Source organism: Chelonia mydas, chromosome 6 (genome assembly GCF_015237465.2).
Source record: "Chelonia mydas isolate rCheMyd1 chromosome 6, rCheMyd1.pri.v2, whole genome shotgun sequence".
In the NCBI taxonomy this organism is placed as follows: Eukaryota; Metazoa; Chordata; order Testudines; family Cheloniidae; genus Chelonia; species Chelonia mydas.
In genome coordinates, this window is record NC_051246.2 from 96,111,054 (window position 1) to 96,136,883 (window position 25,830).

At 40.7% G+C, this 25,830-nt stretch overlaps 1 protein-coding gene across 1 annotated transcript in view; it reads right to left on the minus strand.

The window, feature by feature from the left end:
* Positions 1–25,830, minus strand: part of SEL1L (SEL1L adaptor subunit of ERAD E3 ubiquitin ligase) — a 58,310-nt gene that overhangs the window by 6,620 nt on the left and 25,860 nt on the right. Inside the window, exons 6-19 of the mRNA XM_037900801.2 lie at positions 21,903–22,065; positions 18,753–18,806; positions 18,614–18,673; positions 17,196–17,277; positions 16,368–16,522; positions 15,203–15,259; positions 13,357–13,425; positions 12,516–12,593; positions 11,009–11,071; positions 9,207–9,294; positions 8,713–8,861; positions 7,236–7,401; positions 4,979–5,053; positions 2,798–2,970 (exon numbers count right to left, since the gene is read on the minus strand). Of these exons, the coding sequence (XP_037756729.1) occupies positions 2,798–2,970; positions 4,979–5,053; positions 7,236–7,401; positions 8,713–8,861; positions 9,207–9,294; positions 11,009–11,071; positions 12,516–12,593; positions 13,357–13,425; positions 15,203–15,259; positions 16,368–16,522; positions 17,196–17,277; positions 18,614–18,673; positions 18,753–18,806; positions 21,903–22,065 (1,432 nt within the window). The remainder of the gene's footprint in view (positions 1–2,797; positions 2,971–4,978; positions 5,054–7,235; positions 7,402–8,712; positions 8,862–9,206; positions 9,295–11,008; positions 11,072–12,515; positions 12,594–13,356; positions 13,426–15,202; positions 15,260–16,367; positions 16,523–17,195; positions 17,278–18,613; positions 18,674–18,752; positions 18,807–21,902; positions 22,066–25,830) is intronic.

Genomic DNA, 25,830 nt, shown 5'->3' on the forward strand with positions numbered 1-25,830 from the left:
CTGTTGGTTGTTTTATTTCAATAAAAGAAAGAAAGAAAGGTTGAGAGAATTCCTTAGAAATCTCCCCTAGGAAGCTTTTTGTTCAAGGTGATAGAGAACATTTCCCTTTTCACACTTGTGCTATACTAGCAGTAATAAGGGAAACGAAGTTAGCCATAAAGTTTGTTAGTGCTTTTAGTTAGAATCATAGCTGTTGTGTTCAGTTTATACACTATTTTATATGCATTTTGTATTTCCATTTCTTTCTGCTATTTTATGAAGGAGAATGTTTAGTGAGTTTGTTCCTTACACAAAATATTTGCTATAAATTTGTTAGGTGCAAACTCAATTTTGAACATTAATGATACCCAGTACTTGTTAAAAGCAGCGCCCCCCCCCGCCCCCCAAATCAAGAGTCTTTTTTAGAAAGAAGCTAATACAACATGGTAAACTCATTTTTCTCAAATATTAAACCAATGCAATAAAAATAGTTCTTCTCAATCCATTCTCCATCCCTTGAAAAACTTCTGTTTTTAAATCCATAATCAAGCATCTCATCTGGGACAAATTCTAGAAATATTGATGTTAACACCATTTATTTATTTATTTTTACAAACACTTCAAAAATTGAGAACTACTGAAGTCTGGAAGCACTTGTTTAAATTAAAAAGCATGAGTTGACTAACTAGTGAAAGTGTTCCTATCCTTACTGTAAACACAAACTTGGGCTTTCCTTTAAACTTTGTAAATTGCTGTGCTTTCTTAATTGAAAGAGTCTTATTTCTAATTTCCTATTATAATTCTTTAATGTGAGTAACGATCTGTATTTTCTTTAATACTTAAGAAGCTGCCTGAAATTCCCTCTCCCCCCACACACACTCTCCCTCTCCTGCCCCCCCCCCCCCCCCGCCAGGGGCAAATAAAGATTGTTAAAAGAACACTAAGGTTGCAAAGCCAAGCAATCAAATTTTAGGTAATGCCAGAATTAAGGCTGCCTATGCAATTTTTGGAAATTTAGATGGTAAAATTTAATAACTCTACAGAGCACATAGTAATGATTTTGGAAAGGCTTATAATATTGCCAAATTTGAATAGATTTTCATGGAGATGGCAAAAGGTACATTTCTAATTTCAAGTCCCTGTTCCAAAGCATGGGGACACGAAAGCTTTTCAAAGAAAAAAGGTTGTGTGATTTTTTTAAATGAGCAAAAACATTTTCCTAGACTCATTCTTGCTGACCCGTTTGGCTGAAATCTTCCACAAAGTGTTCAGCCTGAGGTAGACAGCCAGCATGCAAAATTTTTTCCCAAACAGTTACAGTTTAGCAAAAAGTTACAAGCAACTGAAAACAGGGTCTTCTAATGGGAAATGTTGGGCCACTTTCATAAGAGGTGTTGCTACCTGCTCCGCCTATTATTATTATAACATACACCCCCCACACACATTAAGAGAATATTAAAGTTTCAAACGCAAATACTCTAAAATTCTGAAGTGAGAGATTTACGGTTGCCTATTGCAACCATAATTCTGCCTCCTTGTGAAACCAACCTATGCATTGAATAGGGAAGAGGTTCTGTTGAAAATCAGTATACTACCGTGCAAGTAAAGATACATAATACATACACATAAGGTGGCAAAATGAAGATAGCATAGCAATCGCAAATCCGGCATTTCATAACTTTCAGTGGCTTGACTTGCCAACCTAAATAAGTTTTTTACATGCAATTTCCTGGCTTTTTGTGTGTACGTTAATATAAAAATTTTTTTTATATCTGGAACAATCTGCACTCCACCCCCTCTCCCATCATCACAGTTTGAACTCCGAATCTTCAGCATTGCATCAAAGACTTCTATTGTTTGAGTTATAGGACTAATCACACTAGCTCACAACAGGAGAAGGCTGCCATCAAAGGGGGGGATTTTTTGGAGAGAGGGTTACAGGTCTATGGAGCCATGTGCTAGTTCCAAGAAGTGGATGAGGGGGAGCTCTGGCTTGGTTCCTTTCTTTCCCCCCTACCCCACGTAATGTTCCCACAGTGGGAGACAGGACTGTTAAGGACATGTGCTGGGTCCGTGGCCTGGCTCCTTGCCATCCAGGTGTTCTGTATATTGTCTGCTGCTGTTTTGGCAACAGCAGGGGTCCAGCATTTTCATGATGAATTATCTTGGCATGCTGCCAAAAGTTTTCTGAGGAACCCAAGAAAGAGAAGAGAAATAGAAATTTTTTTTTAAAAAAAAGGTTTCTTCCTGAGAAAATTTGAATGAATTTAATTGGGGATGGGGGGTACAAAACAAAAGAAAACCAAAAAACTAAAGCACATTTGCCTGAGTGTATGCTGGATTTCAAAGACCTGCTGCAAAGGAGGTGAGAGATAAATAAATAAATAAAATAAAAGATCTCAAGAATCCTTTCTAGATGGAAAGTAATAGGCAACACAGAGACAGGTTGCTACTAAATGCCCCTATAATAATGTATGAGAGTTCTGAGCAGTTCTTATATGTGCATATATTCTTCTTTGGAAGTGTTAGCCCAGGAGATTTGGGTTCAATTCCTGTCTCTGCCACAGACATCTTGCAACTTTGGGGAAAGTCACTCTTCTCTGTGCCTCAGTTCCCCAACTCCAAAACAGAGATAATGATATTTCCTGCCGTCCACCCTTTGTCAGTCTATTTACATCTTATTTAGGCTTGTATACAGTGCCTACCACAGCAGGGACCAATCTCAGTTGGGGCTTCTAGGGATTACTACAATACAAATATATTTATTAATAAATAATACTTTGAATAAAACTAATTACTTATATCAAGCTGTGCTCACCTGTTTGATGCCCAGTCCTTTCTCATGCATGTATCCCAGGTTAAACATGGCTTGGGCACTATGCTGTTGCTCTGATGCCAGTCGGTAGTGAATAAATGCAGTTTCATAATCAACATCGGTACCAAAGCCATAGAAATGGTAATCTCCAAGCTTAATTCTAGCAACAGTATAACCTAATTAGAGGAAAGGCAGTACAAGTACAAGAGACGAGTGAGATGTGCAAGGTGTTCTTCTAGTTTCATTTTAAGATGCACTGATGATTTCTAGAAAAGCATTTTGTTTCAATATGTCTTGTTCATCGTATCATTTGCTTTATTTTTCTTCTTGCACAATGAAAACAGAATCTTATTCCCAAGGTGTTCATAAGAGCATCACCAGCTGAGCTGTCCTGCTTTCATGTAATGTTCATGTTTCATGTTCAAAGTAATAAAATAATGAAGGGTTCCATATTCACAGCAGTATTAGCAAAATAACTGCAGTTTAAGATTGACTGAAGCCTCTGGGAAATCTATAAAATATGTTTGGGTGTCCTGCATAATGGTTTGGCTACTTTGTTATTTGCTAATTTTTTACCTTACATATTTTTACCTTACAATGTCCTTATATTGGCTAATTTAAAAATATACTCCCACCCCCACCTGCTCAGAAAAGAGACACTTTTACAGTTTTAGCTTTTTCAAAAAATAACTGTCAAATGGGTTGGTGTGTTAGTCCTTTTCATACATCAATTTTTCCATGTTTCCAATGTTTTGCTGGAGCCAACACTGTAGATCTGTGCCACATGCCCGAAGACTTTTGGTATGTCTACAATATAAACGCTATGGCAGCACAGGTGCAGCTACACTGCTGTACCACTGTAGTGTAGACACTTCCTACAGCAACACAAGGGGTTTTTCCATTGCTGTAATAAATGCACCTCTCCCAGAGCTGCTACCCAAGTCAATGGAATTCTTTCATCAACCTAGCTGCATCTACTGTGACCTAGATGCCTTGTGCACTGCAAACTAAGATATCACCATATGCAGTGTAATTGTAGCTGTGTCAGTCCCAGGATATTGGAGAGACACAGTGGGTGAGGTAATATCTTTTACTGGAGATCGAAAGCTGGTCTCTCTCACCAACAGAAGTCGGTTCAATAAAAGATATTTACCTCACCCACCTTGTCTCTCTGATACCACTGAAATATACCTATCTCTGGGTTGAAGGGCACCAGGTAAGCACTACAGAGCATACCTGATGTGGTGAGGAAAGTTTCCTAACCACACACAGGTAAACCTCTACTTTTACGAAAGGAGCCATGGGACAGTCAGTCAGTGACTACAGTGTACAGAGCCTCAGTTTATAAGGACCCATTCAAGAGATCATCATCACAGTTAACTGCATGGCACTCTAGCTTAGAAGGATGAAAGGCTGAATCAAGCCTGAAGGGATTTAAATCTGGAATTCCAGCGAGCCTATGTAGTTCAGTGTCGGCGCTTAGATCATTAAATTATGTCTTTCAAGGATCAGTTCAGAGATAGTTAAACCAACATATGCTTGGAAGGATGTGCCATTTGAAAGAATCTTAAATATTTGACTTTTTCCTTCTTACCCAGTCTCTCTGTAAACAGCACCAGGACTTACTTTAATCTTGGCCAGTGGCCAGAAAAACAGCTTTCCTGAAAAACAGATCTGTTCTTTGAGTCATAGGAAAACATGACCCCCAAGAGATGGGCTCCAAACCAGTGAGCTATTGTTTCCACTCAAATCAAGGCCTATCAAACAGATTTGAGACAGACTACAAAAACTGTCTGATTATTGTCATCGTAATTATAAATCCTTCAAAGTAGTGATTTAGAAGGGAAATCACTGGGAGCAGTAGCCATGCTAGTAGGAAAGCCTATAAGGTAGGCAGCAAGTGTAAGACTGCAGAGCTGAAAGTCACTGAATCTCGTCTAATCCCCAGAAGACTCAAGTAGTATGTGAGCCAATTCTCATATTGAAAACTGGATAAAGAGTAAGTCCTGGACAGACAGCAGAATACTTCAGTCAAGGAATGACCCAGAAAGTAACGGTCTGTCGATACTACACTTGTTTTATTCGAAAGGAGAGAGTAACCTACTTAGTAAAGTTAATATCCTGTAGATAAGAAACTAGACCAGGTGCTCAAAGTGAAATTGTCATCATTGAACTGTGACTTACCTTGGGAGGCTGCTCTATTCCAATGCAGCAAGGCTTGGGGATAAGTCTCATTCTCTCCTACTATGCTGGCCTCTTCTGCAGGAAAAAAAGGAAGTAATTAAGTCAAGCAGGAACAGGGCACAGAACCTCCATACTGTCTTCCTGATTATGTGCACGTCAGTGTCCATGTTCACCATTTACAAAAACCTTTGCTGAGCTGGATTAAATGGCTGTGCCTCAGAGATCATGGGTCAGATTCTGACCTTTGGTTCTTTCTTCTCTGTGCTCCACTTGTGGTGCAAAGGGGACAGAATTTTGGGTGGTGTAAAGCTGGTGTAGCTACCTTTATGCCTCCCATTCTATACCCTTTTCTAGGTTCCCAAGTGGACCAAAAGTACAAAGGGGCAATCCACATATGGCAAAACATTACTCCAGCTAGAGAAATCTAGGGAATTTAGAGCAGCCTGCTCTAAGTTACACGCATGGCCAGTTCAGTCCTTGGGGAACTTGGGCAGCGGCTAGCACATCCCTCGGCCCGCGCCGCTTCCCGCAGCCCCCATTGGCCTGGAACGGCAAACCGCAGCCAGTGGGAGCTGCAATCAGCCAAACCTGCGGACGCGGCAGGTAAACAAACAGGCCCGGCCCGCCAGAGGGTTTATCCTGGCGGGCCGTGTGCTAAAGGTTGCCGATCCCTGCAATAGTAGCACTATACCATTCCTTTGCAGAATGGATTACAAGTTAGAAAACATATATGACATGGTACAATATAAAGTTTATTTCTCTTGTAGACAATTTGTGCTGCAGATAACAGCTACTGTTACTCTAACGGGAGCTGGAATAGTTTGTGATACAGCCCAAAATTTTTAGTAGCCAGATTTTCCAGCGTACTTAACACCTTTAATGAGGCCAGATTATCACAATTTTAGCTCCCATGTAGGCATCTAATACAGTGAACAGGTGCCCCCTCTCGCCCCCCCAAGAGCTCAGCATTCGACAACTCCCACTGTTTTCAATGAAAGCTGGGCAGATTTGAAAATCCGGCCTTAAAAAGCACAGTTTTTGAACACAGGAGTTGAACAATTTTAGTTATTTTAACTCGGAGTACAAGTTTCAAAAGCGTGTAACCTCCAAGCATGGTTGAAGGGATAGGATCTAAGCAGTTAAGAAAAATTACCCACTGTGTGCAGTGCTAGAATCCATTTCAGAAATGTGTGGAAGTTTTAGTCTTTTATTGACACAGTGTCACACATATAGGGATGGCTGTGGAAGTGCCGCATGGGTCAAGAGATTAATATTCCATTTAAAATTCTTTCAATTCTAAAGTATTGGTTTCAAATTTGAAATATTATATGGCAGCAATTGATACCCTATGTAAAATGCATTTGTGTCAGTCTAGTCCCCAATGGACATGTGATCACGTCTTAAGAGTGACACCACAAATGGCAGTCTCAGAGTCCATGGAAACTTGTCCTCTTACTCTTAGAGGTGATGTCTTCAGGATCAAGACTGAGACATACTGACAGAACAAGCTTCCAAAATACCCTGCCACTGTTGTATCCCTTTTGGCTATCGAAGCCATCACGGTGCTCAGCGTGGCACCTTTTAGCATCATTCAAAACAAAACTATGAAGTCTACTAGCAGTCAATAGGTTGACTTAGTAAGGTAATCACACAAAGCTCATAGCAGTTGTATTTTTGAGATCCGCACAAAACTTTGTGCAGGAACCCAGCATTTTTCTGATAAATGTCTACATTTTTTTTTTAAAAACCATATATCACTCTATTTCTAATATGTTCTGATAACTCTGCTGTATTGCCACAGACTTTACTTTGGTCACCCATTTTTAGCGAAGCTTGATTTAATTACTAAGCAGTTCTTTCAAGTCTAACGAAAGAGCTCAGCTGCCCAGCTAACTATTTGTCATGCTTTCTAGTCAAGAATAAGAGGGTAACAACTCTTCACTAAGAAGTAAAGCTCTAGGCCTCACTCTCCCAACCTCTCCTTCTGTAACACAGGTATGTCCGACTTCAAAATGTTCATTAACACTCAGACCAGAAAAATATCCTTACAGGGCAAGAGAAACAGAATCAATAACTTCTGAATATAGGAGGCAGTCAGGATGGGGGAGAATTCTTGCTGTCCAAGAAACCTTATTAGTTCAGACCAGCTATTTAATCCTAGGTATGCCTTGCTTGATGATGCATTGCATGTTAAATGGACAGTTACTACTAATCCACAGTGAGCTACTTTTTGACACAAGCTAGCATAGCCTCTTACTCTGATCAAGTATGAAGGCAGCATTGCTCTGTGCCACTTCGTAGCCTTGTTCTGCCAACAGGAGATATTGAACCACAGCAGCATTTGAATCACCATCTTTATAGCTATTGTAGGCAGTCATGAGTCTCTCAGACCAGCGCCCTCGTTCACATACATTCTTAAATAACTGTAGGAAAAAAAAGAACACACAGTTATCAGAAGCTTCTTCAGAAGTTTACTGTTTAAAGGATATGAAGAGGTACGTCTTAGATAGCCTTTGAAACAGTTTATTTAAATGGACAATAAGGGTTCTGGAAACAGGAAGAAACACAGAAGGACCTAAGTGGCTTAATAGTCTAATAGAACATCCTTGACAATGGAAGTACAGCAGGAATACAACAGCCTCAAAACAAACCAGTAAAACACTAGGTTTCTTCGAGTATAACTCTAGATCCAAAGGGCAGTCTCTGTTGTAGGAGGTCCATACCTCAGCCAGCGTGAAGAATAAGTGGCTAACCCAAGAAAAGTGAATACGTATCCCAGGCAAGACAGCACAAGGAAAAACGAGGTTGCCAGTTTTCTTGTTTCTTTTACGAAAGAGCTGTTTAGTATTCAAAATTGTCTGTATTGCATATGTTTGTGCACAAGGCCCACACATTCCACAAAATCTGTGGCAGAATCCACACTACTTCAGAACCTCAGCTTTAAAAAAAAACAGTTTCTAGCTCTCCATTACAAAGATAATACTGAAGCCCTCCTCAGCTGGAGAACTCAAGTTTCAAAATAAATAGGGACTACCGTCTTGGTTGTATCGTTTGCCTTCATATTAAAAATCCTCCCCCCTGCTTTTTTTTTTTTTTCTTTCTAATTTAAGTGAAGCTATTGCAACACTTCCAGATGCCACTGCAGAGTGCCACAGAATCTAGGAACCTTGCCATGGAATATATAGGTGCTTGTTCATTTATCAAGTTATACTGTGAAACAGGGTCTAAACTCAACAGGAAAAATTCAACACCAGTGGGGACTGGTGGAAGTGTACAATTCTACTGATTTCAACTGAGTTGCAGCCTACTTACACAGTCAGTAACTTTCACTCAGTTTCACAAATTACTAGAACTGGATGGGAAACCCTTTTCCTGTCCCAAGAACATTTAAGAATTTGAAAATTTTCCTCTCGTGTGGGGACAAAGTCAAAATCTTGAAGATTTTCACAAACGGTCTGGAAAAAAAAAATTGGTTGGAATCAATTGAAACATTGTTTCAATTTTGACCTATTTTTTAATTATCTTAAAATTTCAAAACAAAACAAAAAAAACCTGGAATTTTTATTTCAGAAGCATCAAGACGTTTTCAATTTTTTTCAGAACAAAACCTACTGTTTCTTATGAACAATTTTGTTTTGACAAATCAGCATTTTCCACAAAAATAATCTATCAAAAACTCCTGACCAGCTCTACAAATTAGCCTGGGTTGTAAATTTATGAAGAGAGGGCCTCACCTCAACAGCAGTATGACAGGAGCGCATCACCCCGGTGCCAGTGGCATGCATCTGTGCCAGGTTATAGAAAGCCAGAATATGACCACCCTGGGAGGCCAAATTAAAATATTTCAAAGCCTGTTTATAGTCTCTCTTCACTCCAATGCCATCTACAAAGAAAGAAGCCATGCCTGAGGTCAACGCTATTCAGAGATTGCAAATGAATACCCACAAAAGCAGAATTGCAACCAAAATGAAGGATATAGTAGTTGTGTTTTTAATTTAAAACAATTAAGAAACAGTAGCTGAAGGCAAATTTGTTAAGAAAGATGCCATCAGATAAGGTCTAAGTATTCAGACTGAAGGAACATGAAGACTATTTTACTATATTTTGTGCTAGGTGGTCTAAATTCCTCTGATGAATATACAGTACTGACTCATATGTTAAACACACTCCTACTGTCCCAGTGCCATCTAGTGAATACGTAATGCAACAACATTCTGAAGCCACTTACTGTAATACATGGAGCCCAGCTGAAGCTGTCCATCTACCCAGCCTTGTTCTGCAGCCTTCTGGAAATACTTTAATGCCAGTTCATAATTCTGCAGTAAGACAGCTTGAGTCATTATAGAGCCTAGCAAGGTGGCACACTAAGGAGATATATCCTCATCAAAATGGGGATGGACTTGTATGCATGTATCTGTGCATCAAGAATGGATTATATGCCCATAAATGTCTATATGTTTTTGCTGACAACAGGAGAATAAATAAATTAATGCTTCTTCTCCAGCTATGTAGAAGAGTTACATATAAAACACAAAGAAGAGTTCTGTTGAGTAAGACAACAACGTGATGCAGCTGTGAAAAAAGCTATCATCATTCTTGGGGGGTGTATTAACAGGAGTGTTACATGTAAGAGACGGGAGGTAACTGTCCTGCTCTACCTGGCACTGGTGAGGCTTCAGCTGGAGGATGTGGCCAGTTCTGGGAGCCATGTTTTAGGAAAGATGTAGACAAACTGGACAGAGTTCAGAGAGCTACAAAAAGGTTCAGAAAACCTGACCTATGAGGAAAAGTTAAAACAACTGGGCATGTTTAGTCCTGAGAAAAGAGTGAGGGGGAACTTGATAATGGTCTTCAAATTGTTAACGGCTGTTACGGAGAAGATGGGGATTAATCGTTCTCTATGTCAACTGAAGGCAGGACAAGAAGTATTCCGCTTAATCTAAATCTCCCTTGCTGCAGAGTAAGTATTAGGAAAAACTTTCTAACTATAAGGGTAGTTAAGTTCTGGACTAGGCTTCCAAGGGAGTTTTGGAATTCCTGTCACTGGAGGTTTCTAAGAACAGGCTAGATAGACAAACACCTGTTGGGGTGGACTAGGTATACTACAGTCCTCTGCACTGAGGAAGGACCCAACTAGATGACCCTCACAGTCCATTCCAGCCCTACGTTTCTATAATTTTTATGTACTCTTCAGAGTAGACTATTCTCTAGCACTTGTCTGCAAGTGTAGAAAATGGGGCTATTAACTCAGTCTTTTAGGACACCCAAGAAATCACTAAATATTTTACAGGTTCTCCAACAAACCTCTGCTTCAAAAACCTATGCCAGTAGCTATAGGATGGATATCCATAAAGCTTTGATACTACAATGGCTGATTGCAGTGCTGTGCATAGACATAATTAGTTTGTTTAGCTACATGGAATGGACACGTTGTACTGTTTCAGGAGAAAAAAGCTCTAGAACCTCTTAGCTGCACTATTTAGCTTTGAAATAGTTCAGCTCAACTACAGACACCTTGAATTTATCTATTTGCAGAGCTGAATACCTAGAGCTCCAGGAAGGTATATCTTGCACATGGAATCACTAGCAAGGCAAGTGATATAAGCATTTGTCCCTGCAGATTTCCATAAAAATCTATGTATAGACTTGCGTGTCCTTGAACCAAGAAATAAACAGGAATAGTTCAGAGCTACGTCTAATTGCAAGACAAAATAAAGCTGGATTTTAAAAGTATTTTATAGTAGGTTTTGTATTTTAAGAATTATTTCAGTCCTGTGACTAGTAACATCTTTAATGGGCACTGGCTGTTCAAGCTATTTGAAAATATCAGGGTATTATGTTTCTCAGTACTGGAGTTTTACTTTCACGACTTATATCCATAGGATTTGAGCAACTAAAAATTGATTACCTATGAAGGAAAAAATCAGCAAATAAGATTATTATACCTCTCTTCTACCAACCAGGTATTTTAGAAATTGACTGGTTTTTCCACACGGTGATCAGGACTGAAAAGATACTATTCAGACTTACCACTGGAACTCCTCTTCCATACAGATAAGCCATTCCTAGCCCACTCTGTCCAACTGGATTACCCTGACAAAGGAAAAAACACTTAAGGAGGAAAAAAAAAAAAAGGCGGGGGGGAAAGACCTGGCTACAAGTTTTACCAAAGTCTTTAATATGTCCTTTAATATCCTCTAGGATAACTACTGTTGAGGATTAACAGATTTTCATAAACTCTTTAAAATGCCACTGTCCCTATTTAAGACCTATGGTGCTAGCCTCTCCTTGGCGCCTATTGTGCTACCCTTATTCTGTTACCACTCAATTGATTTCAGTAGAAAACTAGGATGTACCCAACACCTGAAGTGAGAACCTATGCTGTGACTCTCAGAGAGACAGCACAGAACTTGCAGTCCCCAAGGGGAGGTGGCACTAAGATAGGAGCACACAGGTGGCTGAAAGCTGAGTCTGGGCTGTTCCGAGCGCTGGAGGGACCTGTGGTGTAGCAAATAGCCTTGGGGCCCTAAATTATGACAACCTCTCTGGAATGGTCAATTTATGGCCTGCCGCACTGCCTAGAATCTCTACCGCACTGCGTGCTATGGCTCTGCCCCGACATCCACCTCCATACACCAGGACTTGTGAGCGTTCCTCTGAAGGCAGCTTTACACAGCTGTCTTTCACAGTGCATGCACTGGGGGGGAATCTCCCCCTACCAGGGCTGTTAGGATCCTGTTACGCTGGGTAAAAAGTGCTGGAGTGGTATAAAAGGTCTGGAAAGGGGGTGAGAATCTCACCCCAGGTATCTAGACAAATTCAAGCAGTAATCAAGTTGCTAATCTTAGTTGTTATCTTGCAGGGCATGGAAGAGTAAGAAAAGTACTAGCACTTTATCCCAAAACCTAAAGAACTTCACTCTCACCACATTTTATACATGCACTGTATTTCCTTCCCAGAAGGCTACTTCTGCCTCAAGCTAATCTTCCCATAAAATAAAAGTTTTAAATGCTCAAGCTTCTTTCGTATTTAAAACTCAGTAAAATAATCTGAGCATATTATCAAAATAAATGAAAGCATATGGTGCATGGACAAGAGAAACAAACTGCAGCCCATGGTAGAACACAGTGTCAGTTTAATTTATAGCTTTGCTATACAACCATTTAGGAGAGTAAGTGAAGACCACACACACACACACACTGCAGGGGAAATTTAGAGATGGGATTTAAACATCTAAACCAGAAGCAATAGTTGCAGGTCATAAAAAAAATTGTTGCACCTGTTGCATTGAGCAAACTCCATGAAGCACTGTGGTCAGGAACTTAATTTTAGGTCTTATGAAATAGTCTATGTTTGTAAAGTACTTTACATATGAATTTTTAGCTATTTAAGTTACAAAAAATGAAGTCAAAGGGAGACTTTTGTGAACAATCACGATCTACCTTTCAGCAGATATGGCCTTTTTTTTTTTTTTTTAAACTCAATTAAAAAAACAAAACAAAACAAAACAAAACAACCCATATCACCAAAAACATACCATATCAGCAGCTTTCTTGAAATACTGAAGAGCAGTCTCATTGCTCTGGGGTATGATATCACTTCCTTCCGAATACATCTAGGAGACAAAAGCAGAACTAACAGTTAATTAAGTAAGGGGCAAAGTTTAGTTTTAAGTGGGAGAAGGGAAGAACCTCAATTAACTTTCCATGTGGAATTCATGTCCATTTCTTTTATTGGCTGTCATTGAAAATATACACACAATTTCTATTTAGTGCAAATTTCAACAACATGTATAGATAAGAAAAGATGTGTTTTTAGACTAAGGCTAAATAGTGGTCTTTTAAAGATACAAGAAAAACACATCTATCAAAAGAAATTGCTCTTTAACCAATTACATGATGTTGATTAGGAGGCTTTGTTATTGGAAACTTTTGTATTTCATCAAAAGGCATTCTGGAAAAAGTTGAGCTACCATATTGCTCCATTAATAGTAGCGTATACCATACACACATAGACCGAATATGCTGGAAAGGCTTAGGAGCGAATAACGCAGAGCTAGAACTCTTGTATTACTAAAACAATGATTACTGTGAAGTTTCTTACACCTTCCTCTAAAGCATTAGGACTTGAAGAAGAGCTCTGTGTAGCTCAAAAGTGTCTCTCTTTCACCAACAGAAGTTGGTCCAATAAGAGATTACCTCACCCTCCTTGTCTCTCTAAAGGGGCTTTGTTTTAAAGTGAATGCCTAATTGAGGAGCTTAAGTCTTTAATTAGACAACTAAATAATCATACTGATTTTCAAAAAAAGGAGAATACCCAGCAACCCTCAATGAAACAGTCATCCACATTTGCATGCTCTGGAAATACTAGTGTCTTACCTTTCCTAGAAAGGCCATGGCGTGCGAGTTACCAGCATTAGCTGCTTGGTTGAAGTATTCAAATGCTCTCTGTAAGAAAGAAAGAGTCCAAAAGTATTGTAGTCAATAAAAGCATTTCCTCTCCATAAACAAATAGTGTTTGTAGATTCTATATTACACTCCACTGGTAACAGGTATATTACCAAATATTGCTTGTGATGTACAGTAAAGGTTCCAACATGAAGATGAACATCCCTTTGCATGCCATGAGTTAGCAATAGGGGTCAGAAATAATGCGATTAATTTCAATTTACAAAGCAGCTTCATATTAACCTGTTTCAGAAGATGAATTCTCTAGGCATTTGCATAAGGTAAATCCACTCTAAAATTACAGCTCTTTTTCCATAATCCATTTTGAGAGCACTGCCTGAAGGTGCATTTTTTCCCCCCGCCATAGAAAAAGCTACACACAGTGTCTGAGGACAACCTGCCATTCATGAAACCTTTCTGGTCTTCCTCTATCTCCAGTATGGCTCTTTCTTTCTAAGCACAGAATGGCCAAAATTCTGATCAAGATTTTAACACTAAGTTGAGTGTCACTATTGGGAAACAGGAGCTGTTTAATTAGACAGTTTGCCCAAGTCCACTGAATGATTAAATATATGTAATAGGAGGTTCCCCCCACATAATTTGCATACCTAGACCAGCAGCCACTCTGGGCCTGTCATTCCCCCAAAATTCAGGGAGGTGATGCCTCATTTTTCCAGTTGTGAGCAGTCTATGCAGCTGAGCCCTACTAGCCTAGCCTAACTCATCCCAAAAAACTTAATTGCAGGGACATGTGTGTCCGTAGGACATTCTCCAGTCTGGGTAGATATTTAGATCTGATTTTGTACTATTCTGAGCTGAATACCCAGGATTGTTTGATGTCACTAGGGAAAGCTCATTTAAATCGGCTAAACTTAAAGTTCAGTTTGACTTAGAGCTGCTGGCTCTAAGAGGCCTCCTTGGTTATAAATTCTTGATTGATACTTGAGGGGCGAGTGGGAACACTATCACTCTGGCAGTTACAAAACTCCATGTTAGGTATTTCAAATTGCCTTCATCTTCAGTGCAGGCTCTGTGGCTGTGCCCAGTCTGAAAGATACATATGGATCAAAAACAATGCTGAACAAAGGATGTTTTTGTTTGTTTTCAGTTGATTTAAAAACAACTGCAGAGTTCATTCACTCTTTTATTGGGAATTAGTCTGGAATAATCATCTTCATGACATGCCCACTCTGAGTCTTATGGGTTACACATAAGATCTTCATTTACCATCACATAAGCTTTTTAAAAATTCTGCCTGCCGTTGCAGCAAGTCAATTTCTTCCTATTGCATAAGCCAGCCCAGCAATGAGCTGGGAATTGTGAACACCTGGCAGTACTGAAAGCCACACATCCATTTGCTGCTTATTCAACCATGAAAGAGTATATTTATTGTATAGCAACAATTCTTGTAAACAACAAGGGCCAGATTCTAATTTCAAATCTATGCATCAGCACACCACGAAAAGCCTCTTATGCATGCAAAAGCTCAGTCACTGAGATATGCAATGAAGTGTGTTGTCTCTTATGTACAGGAATCTTGCGCCATGTATTTTGACTTCATCTCCAATGTCTTCAACTAATGTGTAAACAGGGAGAGAATCTGGTCCTTCTACCAATCAGAATAGTGCATACAACTAGCTAAGAAAGCCAGTCACAATTGCTGTATCAACCCAACATTTAGACAACAGTTTTAGTTTTTCAGGAGGACTAGACAATTTACTCTCTTGTAAATCATTATATTTATCACTAAAGGCCAGCAATGATGTAAAATGGATACCTGGTGATTTTGCTCCACTCCTCTTCCTCCATGTAAATGTAATTGCCCAAGGCCAACCTGAAAAACGAAAACAAAAACTAAACGCATTGTGTGTCCCTGTATACAGAAGCTTTATACACAAGCAATACAATTACAAATTGAATAAATTAATCACATGCTCAGCAAACAGCATACCAAATTGTTTATCAGAGATAAAGATGAAAGGAAATAAGCTTGAAAACAAAATTATTCTGCTTTAGTAGCCACCACAGTTTGAGGCAAAAGGCTAAAGCAAATGAGTTAGCTCCTCCAGGTTTAAGATCCTTGTTACGATATAAAAAAAGATCGAACATCTTTGAATTTGTTACCTTAGTTTTAAAAAAATCATATCTTCTCAATCCTTCTACTTAACTGTGTCACTGCTGCCATACATGGTTGGTATGTTGTTAGTCCAAAGGCCACTCCAGTGTGCCATGTTTATTCCTTAGGGTGAACATTTCTAATGTAACATTAGTGCTACGTAGAATTCTGTTGGGTTCTACTGAACAGAGGCAGAAAACAGCAAACAAAGGGGGATGGAGAACATTGATGGTTGCACACGACAGTTCTTCTAGTTAAATCAAGCCACCTTACAACCACAGACAAGATACCTAACTATGGTCATATTGGTCTCTCCAAGGCCCTCAGCAGTCCTCTGCTCCTCTGTCCTGAAGGCCCTGCACTGTGACAGTCCTTCTGGCCAAGGCTCCCTCCAGAACAGCCAATTCTGCTCTTAAACTGGCCAGAGGAGTTGGAGTGTTGCAAAGCTCTCTCCTCCTCAGGGTGTGAGGAAAGCAACCATTAGAATGTTGATCAAAAAAGGAATTTTATTTTCCAAGCACACCCCAAAAAAAAAAAAAAAAAAAAAATTGTGTTCGTCAGTTTTTATTGGTGGAGTTTTTAAGTTTGAAAACCAAGAACGTTTTGGTTTCTCAACAAATACCTGAAAATTTTAAGAGAACAAAACTATAATCAGAAAGCTATTTTCCATCAAAAGACGTTTCAGTGAAAAATTTATGATCAGCTCTAGTAACCATGTTGGTCTGGGAGCAAAAGAAGAAACTGGATTCTTGAGAGCTTCACACATTTGCAACTGTTCCAACAGCCTCTGGAAGAGTTCCACCCCACTGTGTCACACTGATCATACCTGTGCTTGTACATCTCCTTTCTCTGCTAGAAACTGGTAATATTGAATCAAATCTTCCTCCAGCATCCCACTGGCCATTCCTGGATTTTCCACTTCATCTGCCAAGCGAATTCTCTGCACAACTGTGCCTCCTGTCAGAGATATATCGCTAGCCACTGGTGACAAGAAGATGAGAAGAACAAGGAAAGCAACATGAAGTTAACATACAAAGACATATAAAGTAAGCCATTTGCAGACAACTTTCAACTGAGAGCTACATTTTTGGCACACCACCAAAAAGACTGGTTTTATCGAAATCAAACATTCACTCAGATCCCATAAACTGGGCATATGGGCTGGTATATTAGAGTAAGTACTTCTCAAGAACAAACTAGTTATGCTATGATTTTGTGTATTGTAGGCACATGATAAAGGGGAGTAGACAGTTTTGGTTGTGACTCTGCCGTACATGGATGGTGCACAGTGCAAGACAGGTTAGGTTCCACAACCAACCCTAACTCTGAATTTCCAGAATTCAAAGGATGTTTTTGAAATAAATACAAAAACCTATTAAGTTTTTCTAGAAAAATCAGTTAATTTATAAGATTAATTCTGCCTGGGAATATCAATTTGAAGTACTTTGGTATCCTTCAGAATTAAAACTTTAAATTTAAAGGTTATACATGGAAAAAGTTATCATAAATTGGTCTACAATATCTGTAAGAGCTAACCTACCAGTGTGTTCAACTAATGGAAGAAAATAAAATTCTAAATATTTTGAAGTATGCCCAGACAAATATTGTAGGTAATTCTAGATTTGCTCCTTCGTTAATATGAATTTTTTTTTACCATGATTAGCCACAAGTCGATAGTGAGTGAGAGCAGATTCACAACTCTGAAGGACTCCTATCCCACCCCAGTACCGGTAACCCTGAAAAGATATAAAAGCAAGGAACCGTCAGTTATACAGCCACTTATTGGACATTTATGCAGTTAAATAGCCAGATGCACTCATGTGACTTTCATCAACTTTTCACAGCAGAAGAAATGCTTAAGATTAGACGTACTGTTAAATACAAGGTCAGAAGGATTTTTGGGATGTCAGCCAGTTAGTCCTAACACAAATAAATAGGGCCCTACCAAATTCATGGTCCATTTTGGTCAATTTCATGGTCATAGGATTTTAAAAATCGTAAACTTCATGATTTCACCTATTTAAATCTGATGCTGTAATTGTAAGGGTCCTGACCCAAAAAGGAGTTTTGGGGTGGGGGTGGGGGCGGTGTCAGAAGGTTATTGTAGGGGGGTTGCGGTACTGCCTTCAGAGCTGGGAAGCTGGAGAGAAGCAGTTGCTGGCCGGGAGCCTAGCTCTGAAGGCAGAGCCGCCTCCAGCAGCAGAACAGAAGAAAGGATGGCATATGATATTGCCACCCTTACTTCTGCACTCCTGCCTGCAGAGCTGGGCCATCAGTCAGCAGCTGCCACTCTCTAGCACCCTAGCTCTGAAGGCAGCGCAGAAGTAAGGGTGGCAATACCACAACGCCCCTAAAATAACCTTGTGACCCATCTGCAACTCCCTTTTGGTCAGGACCCCCAATTTGAGAAACGCTGGTCTCCCCCATGAAATCTGTATAGTACAAGGTAAAAAGCACACAGAAGACAAGTTTTCATGGGGGGAGACCAGATTTCACAGTCCATGATGCATTTTTCATGGCTGTGAATTTGGTAGCGCCCTACAAATGAATGCAAGTGTAGCCAATAAGCCTTGTGTTTTAAATCACACAAAACAACTAAACAGATTTTCATGCCTCAAGAGCAACAATTTAACATATTCTGTTTAAAGGCTTTGCATCTTATATATCATAGTCTATTTGTGGGTTTTATACGTGCAGTTGGAGAAAAACAAGATCTTGCTTTGGTTTTAAGGGCTTGAGTCTCCTCTCATTTATAGCAGTGTAACTCTGGAGTAACTCCATTGAAATCCCTGGAGATAAATAAGGGCAAAACAGTTGTGAAAGGAGACTCCAGTCCTAAGCGTTAGCTTCCACCTTCTGTGGAAGGTTTCTGTATTAAAAAGTAATGGAATGCGTAGGCAAGAAAAAGCACTTTAAACACTAGAGCATGAGTATACAAACTGAGCACCTACACTTTTAGGTGTTTAGAATATAAAACATTCATGATCTTAATAATCGAGATATAAAATTAGATAAAAAAGGAGCACTTCTATTAACTTTAGTTCTGTGAATTAGCTATGAAATCTCACTTACTAAAAACATGTGCGCTATCAGATTTCCTCCGAGAGCTCCAAAAGTGTAATAAACCAGGGCCTAAAATAAGAATAGAAGATATTTAATCATTTGCATCTGAAGTGAAATAAAAGCAAAAGCGAAGAATTGACAGAGTTACCTTAGCTTGACTGGAATTGACACCAAGGCCAGATGCATAGAGAAATCCAAGAGCCTGAAATTAAAAATACAAGCCAATGAATGTTTGGAAGTTTTAGGATTAGGTTTGTAGACTAGGAACAAAAAAAGGTAAATATGTTTAAAATGACAAGAAAAAGGACTTGTCACAGTTTAGAAACCTATACTGCTATGAAGTTGCAGTGACCTGGGAAACACAACGTGTACTTGAGTGCATATAAGCAGACCAAAAAATCCACTTTATTTGGGTAACACCCATGTCTAATTCAGTTGCAACAGGTTTTATTTTTAAATATAAAGTACATGATTTCTCCAAGGTCAAGTAGGCTACCATGGATTTCTCTTATGTTCTAGAAGAGGCAGTGCTGTGTAGTATCCGCTGGAGTGTAGAGCTGCAAGCCAAAGACTCAAGAGATCTAATAATGACTGACATACTTGCTGAGTTGCCTTAGGCAAGCACCTTAACCTATGCCTCAGTTTCCTCATTAGTAAAACAGAAATCATTTCTCTCTCACATGGACTGTTTTACGAGGACTACTTAATTTTCAATGCTCTATACAAAAAATTAAGTTTTATACAGAGAAGGAGCTGCTGGCAGGGTGTTCTCCAAGAGGGCTCTGGGACTGTGGAACTTTCTCCCCACCTTGGTTCAAAATAGCCCAGAGCTGATGGATTTTCAGATATGCTGCAAAATCTATTTGACATAAATCTGGCCGGGCAGAGTTTGAGTGTATATCCCGGGGGCAGGTGTGTTGCTTTAATTTACTGGCTGGCTGAGCTAATTCATTATTTGTATATGATCAGTTTTGCTGCTGGATAGTAATCATTTGCGATTGTAAAATTAGTTATGACATCTAAAACTTTCTGAGGAAAAAACAAAAATAAAGTATTGTTCTAGCTCTGCCACCTGGTACAGCTGTGTGGGCCAGCAGAGGGAGAACACAGAAGATATATTTGTGTGTGACACTGTAAGAGCTAACTTCCACAGTTTGACATGTTAGGATAATCAAGAGACTTCACCTACAGCAAACAGTTAATATAATTCCACCAAAACCAGAAGCCACACCAGCTGATCAGTTATCGGTGATGGCTGCATACAGTATTTCAAAAGTAGCAAAGCTACGGGTGAATCATGAATCATGCATCAGTCTTGATCTGCACCTCACTGCCTCAAATTGTGGAGACAGGATCTCAGAGCGTTTGTCTATAGTACTGTTTTTAACTAGAGTTAATTGATAGCCAACAGGCTTATAAATACTAATCTACAGACATCTGTAACCACAATCAAATACGTAATTGCACTTAAAAACCTCTAGTGTAGATGTATGGTAGCGACGGTACTGCAATATGAATACTAGATGAATAAGGGGCCTATGCACTAGCTCTCTCCCTCAAGAATTCCTTGTTGTAGGACAGTCTTTAGTAACTGAAAAAAAAGATCTAAGTATTTCTGCTGATATTTCCAGTACTTAGCAGCCCTACACCATAAGAGTCACTGAAAAATTTGCTCTCAAGATATTCAGAGCTGCTAAACACACTGATAACAAATTCAGTGAGCCCGACTGCTAGCTCTGAAAAACCTATTGTGTTTGTGCCAGGGCTGGGGAGTAAGGGAAGGGGAACAATACTAATTTAGACAACCGGTTCAAACAATAGTCGTACCCTTCAGACAAGTTACAAACAAACTTGAGTGCTGCTAACAAGCCTTTGAATCACCTGCATTTGTATGATGGAGCGTGCTGTGAAATTTGTTCTCTTAATATCGGTGTTCTCAGACTCCAGGAGGAGGGGTTGAATTAGGTTATGGAGTGGAGTGAGGGAGTTTACTTCAATGGGGCAGGAGATCTTTGAAGTAATACATTATTGGTCATATGTTTAGACTGTATAATGCCTTTAGACTAGCACAGGCACTTTTAGAACAAAAAAAATCCCACTTAATATGATTAGTATATGCATATGGTTATATTTACAGGAATAGCTGTGTTCCACTCCATTACCAGAAGTTTATATATTTTTATAAAAGACATTTTAACAAAAACTATTTTTCAGCCTCCTACTTAGAGCGGGTGCTTCAATGACATTAAGGTCTGTATGAGGAAGAAGATGGATGCAACAAGAGAAATTAAGGGAGAGAAGTGTGTGTGTGGGGGAAAACCATCTCAGACTAAAGTCTAAAGTGTCAGGATGAGGCTTTCTTTCACAATCAGATATTGGTACCTTGCATAAAGTATATGTGTAAATATTTAATGAAAATTCTGTGTTGATACCTACAGCCTTTGAAACCAAAAGTCCACAATTCTAGAAAATTTAAAACATGTACGTTGGTGACTAAAAGGGCAATTATGTTTCATCCAACAGTTGTTAAATTCCCAGTGGAGCCTACATAACCTTGAAAGAGTTTAACTATCAGCAGTTATCTTTATGTAAATCCCATAGCCAAAAACAAACAAACAGCACTGGGCCATTGACTCAGAAGTTTAAAAGATATTTGGTTGGCTAGAGTCTTCAAATAGTATCTGCCTGTATTTTCCTGACCTACACCCAAGCTGGTAGTTAAAGCGATGAGCAGACCAGAACTCGCTACTTACACATAGATTTAAAAAAAGATTTCCTTCTAAATGTCATTAAGTCAAAACATCAGTTCTAGATGTTAGATTTATTTATTTAAGAGCAAAAAAGATGCTAGGATTGCAGCCCAAGAGACTTAAGTCCTGTTTATCCACAGAACATTTATAGCCCAAGGAAAAGCAGAGCCAGCTTCCCCCATCAACGTTTCTCATCCCATTCTAGAGGTGAGAGGGGAGGTCAGTCTCCATGGCCCATCCAGCCCTTGGCCATTGCTGAAGCTGACATGAATGCTAAACAAAACTCCCTTTAGACCAATGCCTCCCTACTGTAATCTGCCCATGTCCCCTCCTGAGCAGAGCCATGGCTGGGAGCCACGACTGGGGCCAGGAGCCGGCAGCTAAGGCTGGAAGTGGAGCCGCGGCTGGATCGGGCTGAGCGGCGCTCCCTCCCTGACCCCCCTGGAGACTGGCCAAGGCCCTGCTGCATTCCCCCCAAACATTCTTCTGCACCCCCCTAGACAGGCATTTCCCACAGTTTGGGGACTACTGCTTTAGAGCATACATACCGTTTGCCCTTTAGGAGATCCCTCCTCAGTCAGTTTCTCAAACAGCTCTTTAGCAGACTGGATGTTTTGCTTCAGGTAATCCCCAAACAATAGAGCATAAGACACTTTTTCCATTGCCTTGGTATGGTTCATGTCAGCTGCTTTCAGAAGATACTGATATGCTCTTAAAGAAGAATGTAATTATAGGTTTAGTTACCTTTAAACAAACAAAACAAGTTCTATCAGTAAAGCTAAAAGGTACAGAGGAAACTTTTCATTGCCTCACTCTGTCCTAATTATCATTCTATATCCATCACTACCTAACTTGCAGGCATTTTCCTTTTTAAACACAGTGTGAGGGGTTGGATCACAGAAACCCCCTTGGGGCTGCCAACTGATGTGCCAAGACTACTTCTGCCCCTTCTTTCCCTGCCAGCTTGAGACTCCTGCACCTTGTTTTGTTGAGCCAGACATGCCAGTTTGCTCCAACACAGACCCAGGGTCTCGAGTCCCAAGCTGGCAGGGAAAGCGGGGGCAGAAGTAGTCTTGGCTCATCAGTTGGCAGCCCCAAGGAGATTTCTGTGATCCAAACCGTCACAGTGGCATAGTCGAGCAGGATCTGTGCACAGCTGATTGCTTTGAGATACTGGTAGTGTTTTTAAATGAGTTTTAAGTGTGGTGGCTGGAGAACAGACAAAGTGTTTACTGGTTTGTTATTTTCTGTTTGCTTATTTTGGGTAAGGGAAGTAGGGACAGAAAAGGAAGCAAAATAAATAAAAGTGACGATCAGAACAAGCTAGAACTGCACAGTTTGCAAATTGCCCAAAAAGGCTGAACACTGGACGCTGCGAACAGGGCCAGCTCTAGGTTTTTTGCCACCCCAAGCAAAAACATTTTTGGCTGCCCTCCACCCCAGCTCTGGGCTCCCCCCTTTCTCCCTGGCTGTCCTAGCCCTGGGCTCTTCCCCAACTCCACCTGCACCCCCTGCCGCCCTAGCTCTGGGTTCCCCCCTTTGGCCCCCACCAGTGCCCTCCCCCCCCCCACCCACACCCCCCTGCCGCCCCAGCCCTGGGCTCGCATCCCCACCCCCCTGCCGCCCCAGCCCTGGGTCACTGGTAACTCGCTCCCAGGGCGGGTCATCAGCATCCCGCTCATGACAGTAGGAGGGGCAGAGGCTGCATCCACCCGACTCCTTCCCGGCCCCAGGGCTCCCACTGCGCTGCTGCTGGACCCCAGACCCAGAGCCAGATTTGGCCACCCACTGCGGCTCTTCCACCTGGACTTCAGCATCAGGTTGGGGGTCGGGACAGCATCTACCTGGTTGAGCGCCTGCAGGGCCGGCCCACAAGCAAAAAAGGATAGACCCAATGCTGCCCCTGCAAATGTGCCACCCCAAGCACCTGCTTGCTTTGCTGGTGCCTAGAGCTGGCCCTGGCTGCGAAAGTCTGTCTCTAAGAAGCCCCTGAGCTGAGTACATCCCAGTTTCAGTAAACTGCAGAAGGGGTCTGGCCCAGCACAAGAAAGCAGAAAAATGACTACCAGTGAAGCAGCTACTAAACTAGAGCTGGCTAGACTGGAGGCAAAAGAGAAAGAAAAACAAACATAAGAGACCGATGGAATTAAGACAATTAGACATTAATGCAGAGGAGGCTGCCCACAAGAGAGCTGTGGAGGCCCAGAAGCATGAACTGGTTGTTATGGAGTTGGAGAGAAAACCCTCCAGCTGCTGGCTCCACTGCCCCAAAAATCCCCAAATGAGAGCGACTACGTCCACAGTATGATGAATCCAGCAATACTGCCGAATATTTCATCACCTTTGAGAGACTGTGCACCCTCCATGAGATCCCTGAACATCAAAAGATGATCACATTGATAGCAAAATTGACTGGCAGAACTCTGGACATATTCAATAAGATGCCTATTGATGATGCTTCAAACTATGGTAAATTTAAGGAATTGGTTTTGAAACAGTTTCAAGTTACACCTGAAACCTACAGGGTTAAATTCAGAAGTCTTGAGAAGGGATCTGGATTAAGTAATGTGGCTTATGTAAATGAAATGAGAAATTTGGTAGATAAATGGGTGAGGGGGAAATGCATTACAAGCTTGGAAGAAATGTGTGATTTGGTTACTCAGGAACAATTCCTGAATATGTGCAGTGATGATGTAAAACAGTATTTGTGGGACAAAAAAGTGACTGCAGTGGTTGAATTAGCTGGGTATGCGGACTCTTATGAGCAAGCAAGCTGCAATGAAACAAACCACTGGCAGAGGGGTACAAGGTTGGAGGAAAGTAGAATCACCATTTTACCCCTAGGAAAAAGGAGGGTGGGCGTTCACCTCCCCATTCCCTGTTACTCATCCCAAATTTCCTGTACAAGCAGAGGGGTCCAAGAGGTGCAATCATTGTAAGTCCACTGAGCACCTGAGGGATAAGTATCCCTTGTTGAGTGGAAACAGGCAGCAATTAACACATGAAGCTGCTGCCTCTTTCCACACAGGATTTGTAAAGGTTGCTTCCACACAACCAAGCAATGAGCATATGCATGCTGTTAAAATCAATGGTAAAGTGCTTCTTGGATTGAGGGACACAGGTGCCGAGATTTCTGTGGTCAGGAGGGACCTGATCCAGGAGAAGGATTTATTGCCAGGGGAACTGGCAGAATTAGAGCTGATGGGGGGTTACAAAGTCCTTGTACCTTTAGCTAAAGTACACATGCAAACTAGGACTTTGCAGACTGAGCTGACTGTCGCAACAGTGGCACACACTCACCAGCAACCACACACCACACAACAGAACCACTAACCCAGGAATCTATCTTTGCAACAAAGCCCGTTGCCAACTGTGTCCACATATCTATTTAGGGGACACCATCATAGGGCCTAATCACATCAGCCACAATATCAGAGGCTCGTTCACCTGCACATCTACCAATGTGATATATGCCATCATGTGCCAGCAATGCCCCTGTTGGATCATATTAAAGAAGTTCTGTATTAAAATCACAAATGAGTTTGATTCCCCATAGTTTAAATTCCAGGGTATTACTAATTAAGAGGTCTCTTGGTTTTTGGTACTGTTTCTCTCCCTCTGTGTGTGAAACTTGCAAGCTGCTAAATTGTGTTAGTACATTCTAAGACAGAGTCTGTTCTCAAAGCAATTCACAGAGAGAGAGACTCAAAGCAATACTCTAACAACAGAAACAGGACCCAGAGACTCCCCGCCCTTTTGTTGTATTAACAATTGTGATTAAAATAGAGATAGAGGATGTATGTGGATGGATGCTTGGTGTGGATAATAACTGAATGATCAGGGAGGTGCCAGTCTAAGAATCCAGTGTCCATCTGCTGAAGAAAGCGTCAAGTGGAAATAACCAGAGGACCCCCGGAGGGCAGACTGGAATCCACCCAACAGCCTCAAGAATGGGAGAACCAAAGAACAAGATAACATCTTGGAGCCGTCAGGAATGTGCTATCTGCTGATTGATTCAGCAACAGCATGATGAAGCAATTCCCATAGACTGGCATAGGAAGAAATTCCTATAAAAATAGACTCTAAAAAGTGAGAACTTTGGGGGTCTGATTCTGCAAACCAACTTCCAGGAGCATCAGATGAGCATCTGACAAGGCCCTGCTCCCTCCTCATGTCCAGGCCACCTGGCCAGTGGCTTGGCATGAGCAACTCTAAGGCTGGTAACTATGATAACAACTTTGCAGAACCTGTGTGTGTGTGCGTGCGTGCGTGTGAATGAATGTGTGAATAAATATGAGATTGAATGGAATGTTATAGCTATAACTAACTGCTTACTATAACAACAACCTTGCAGAACCTGTGTGTGTGTGTATGAATGAATGTGTGAATAAAGATGAGATTGAATGGAATGTTACAGCTGTAACTAACTGCTTACTATGATTCTTTCTGTATTCACAATAAATGTGGTATTTTGCC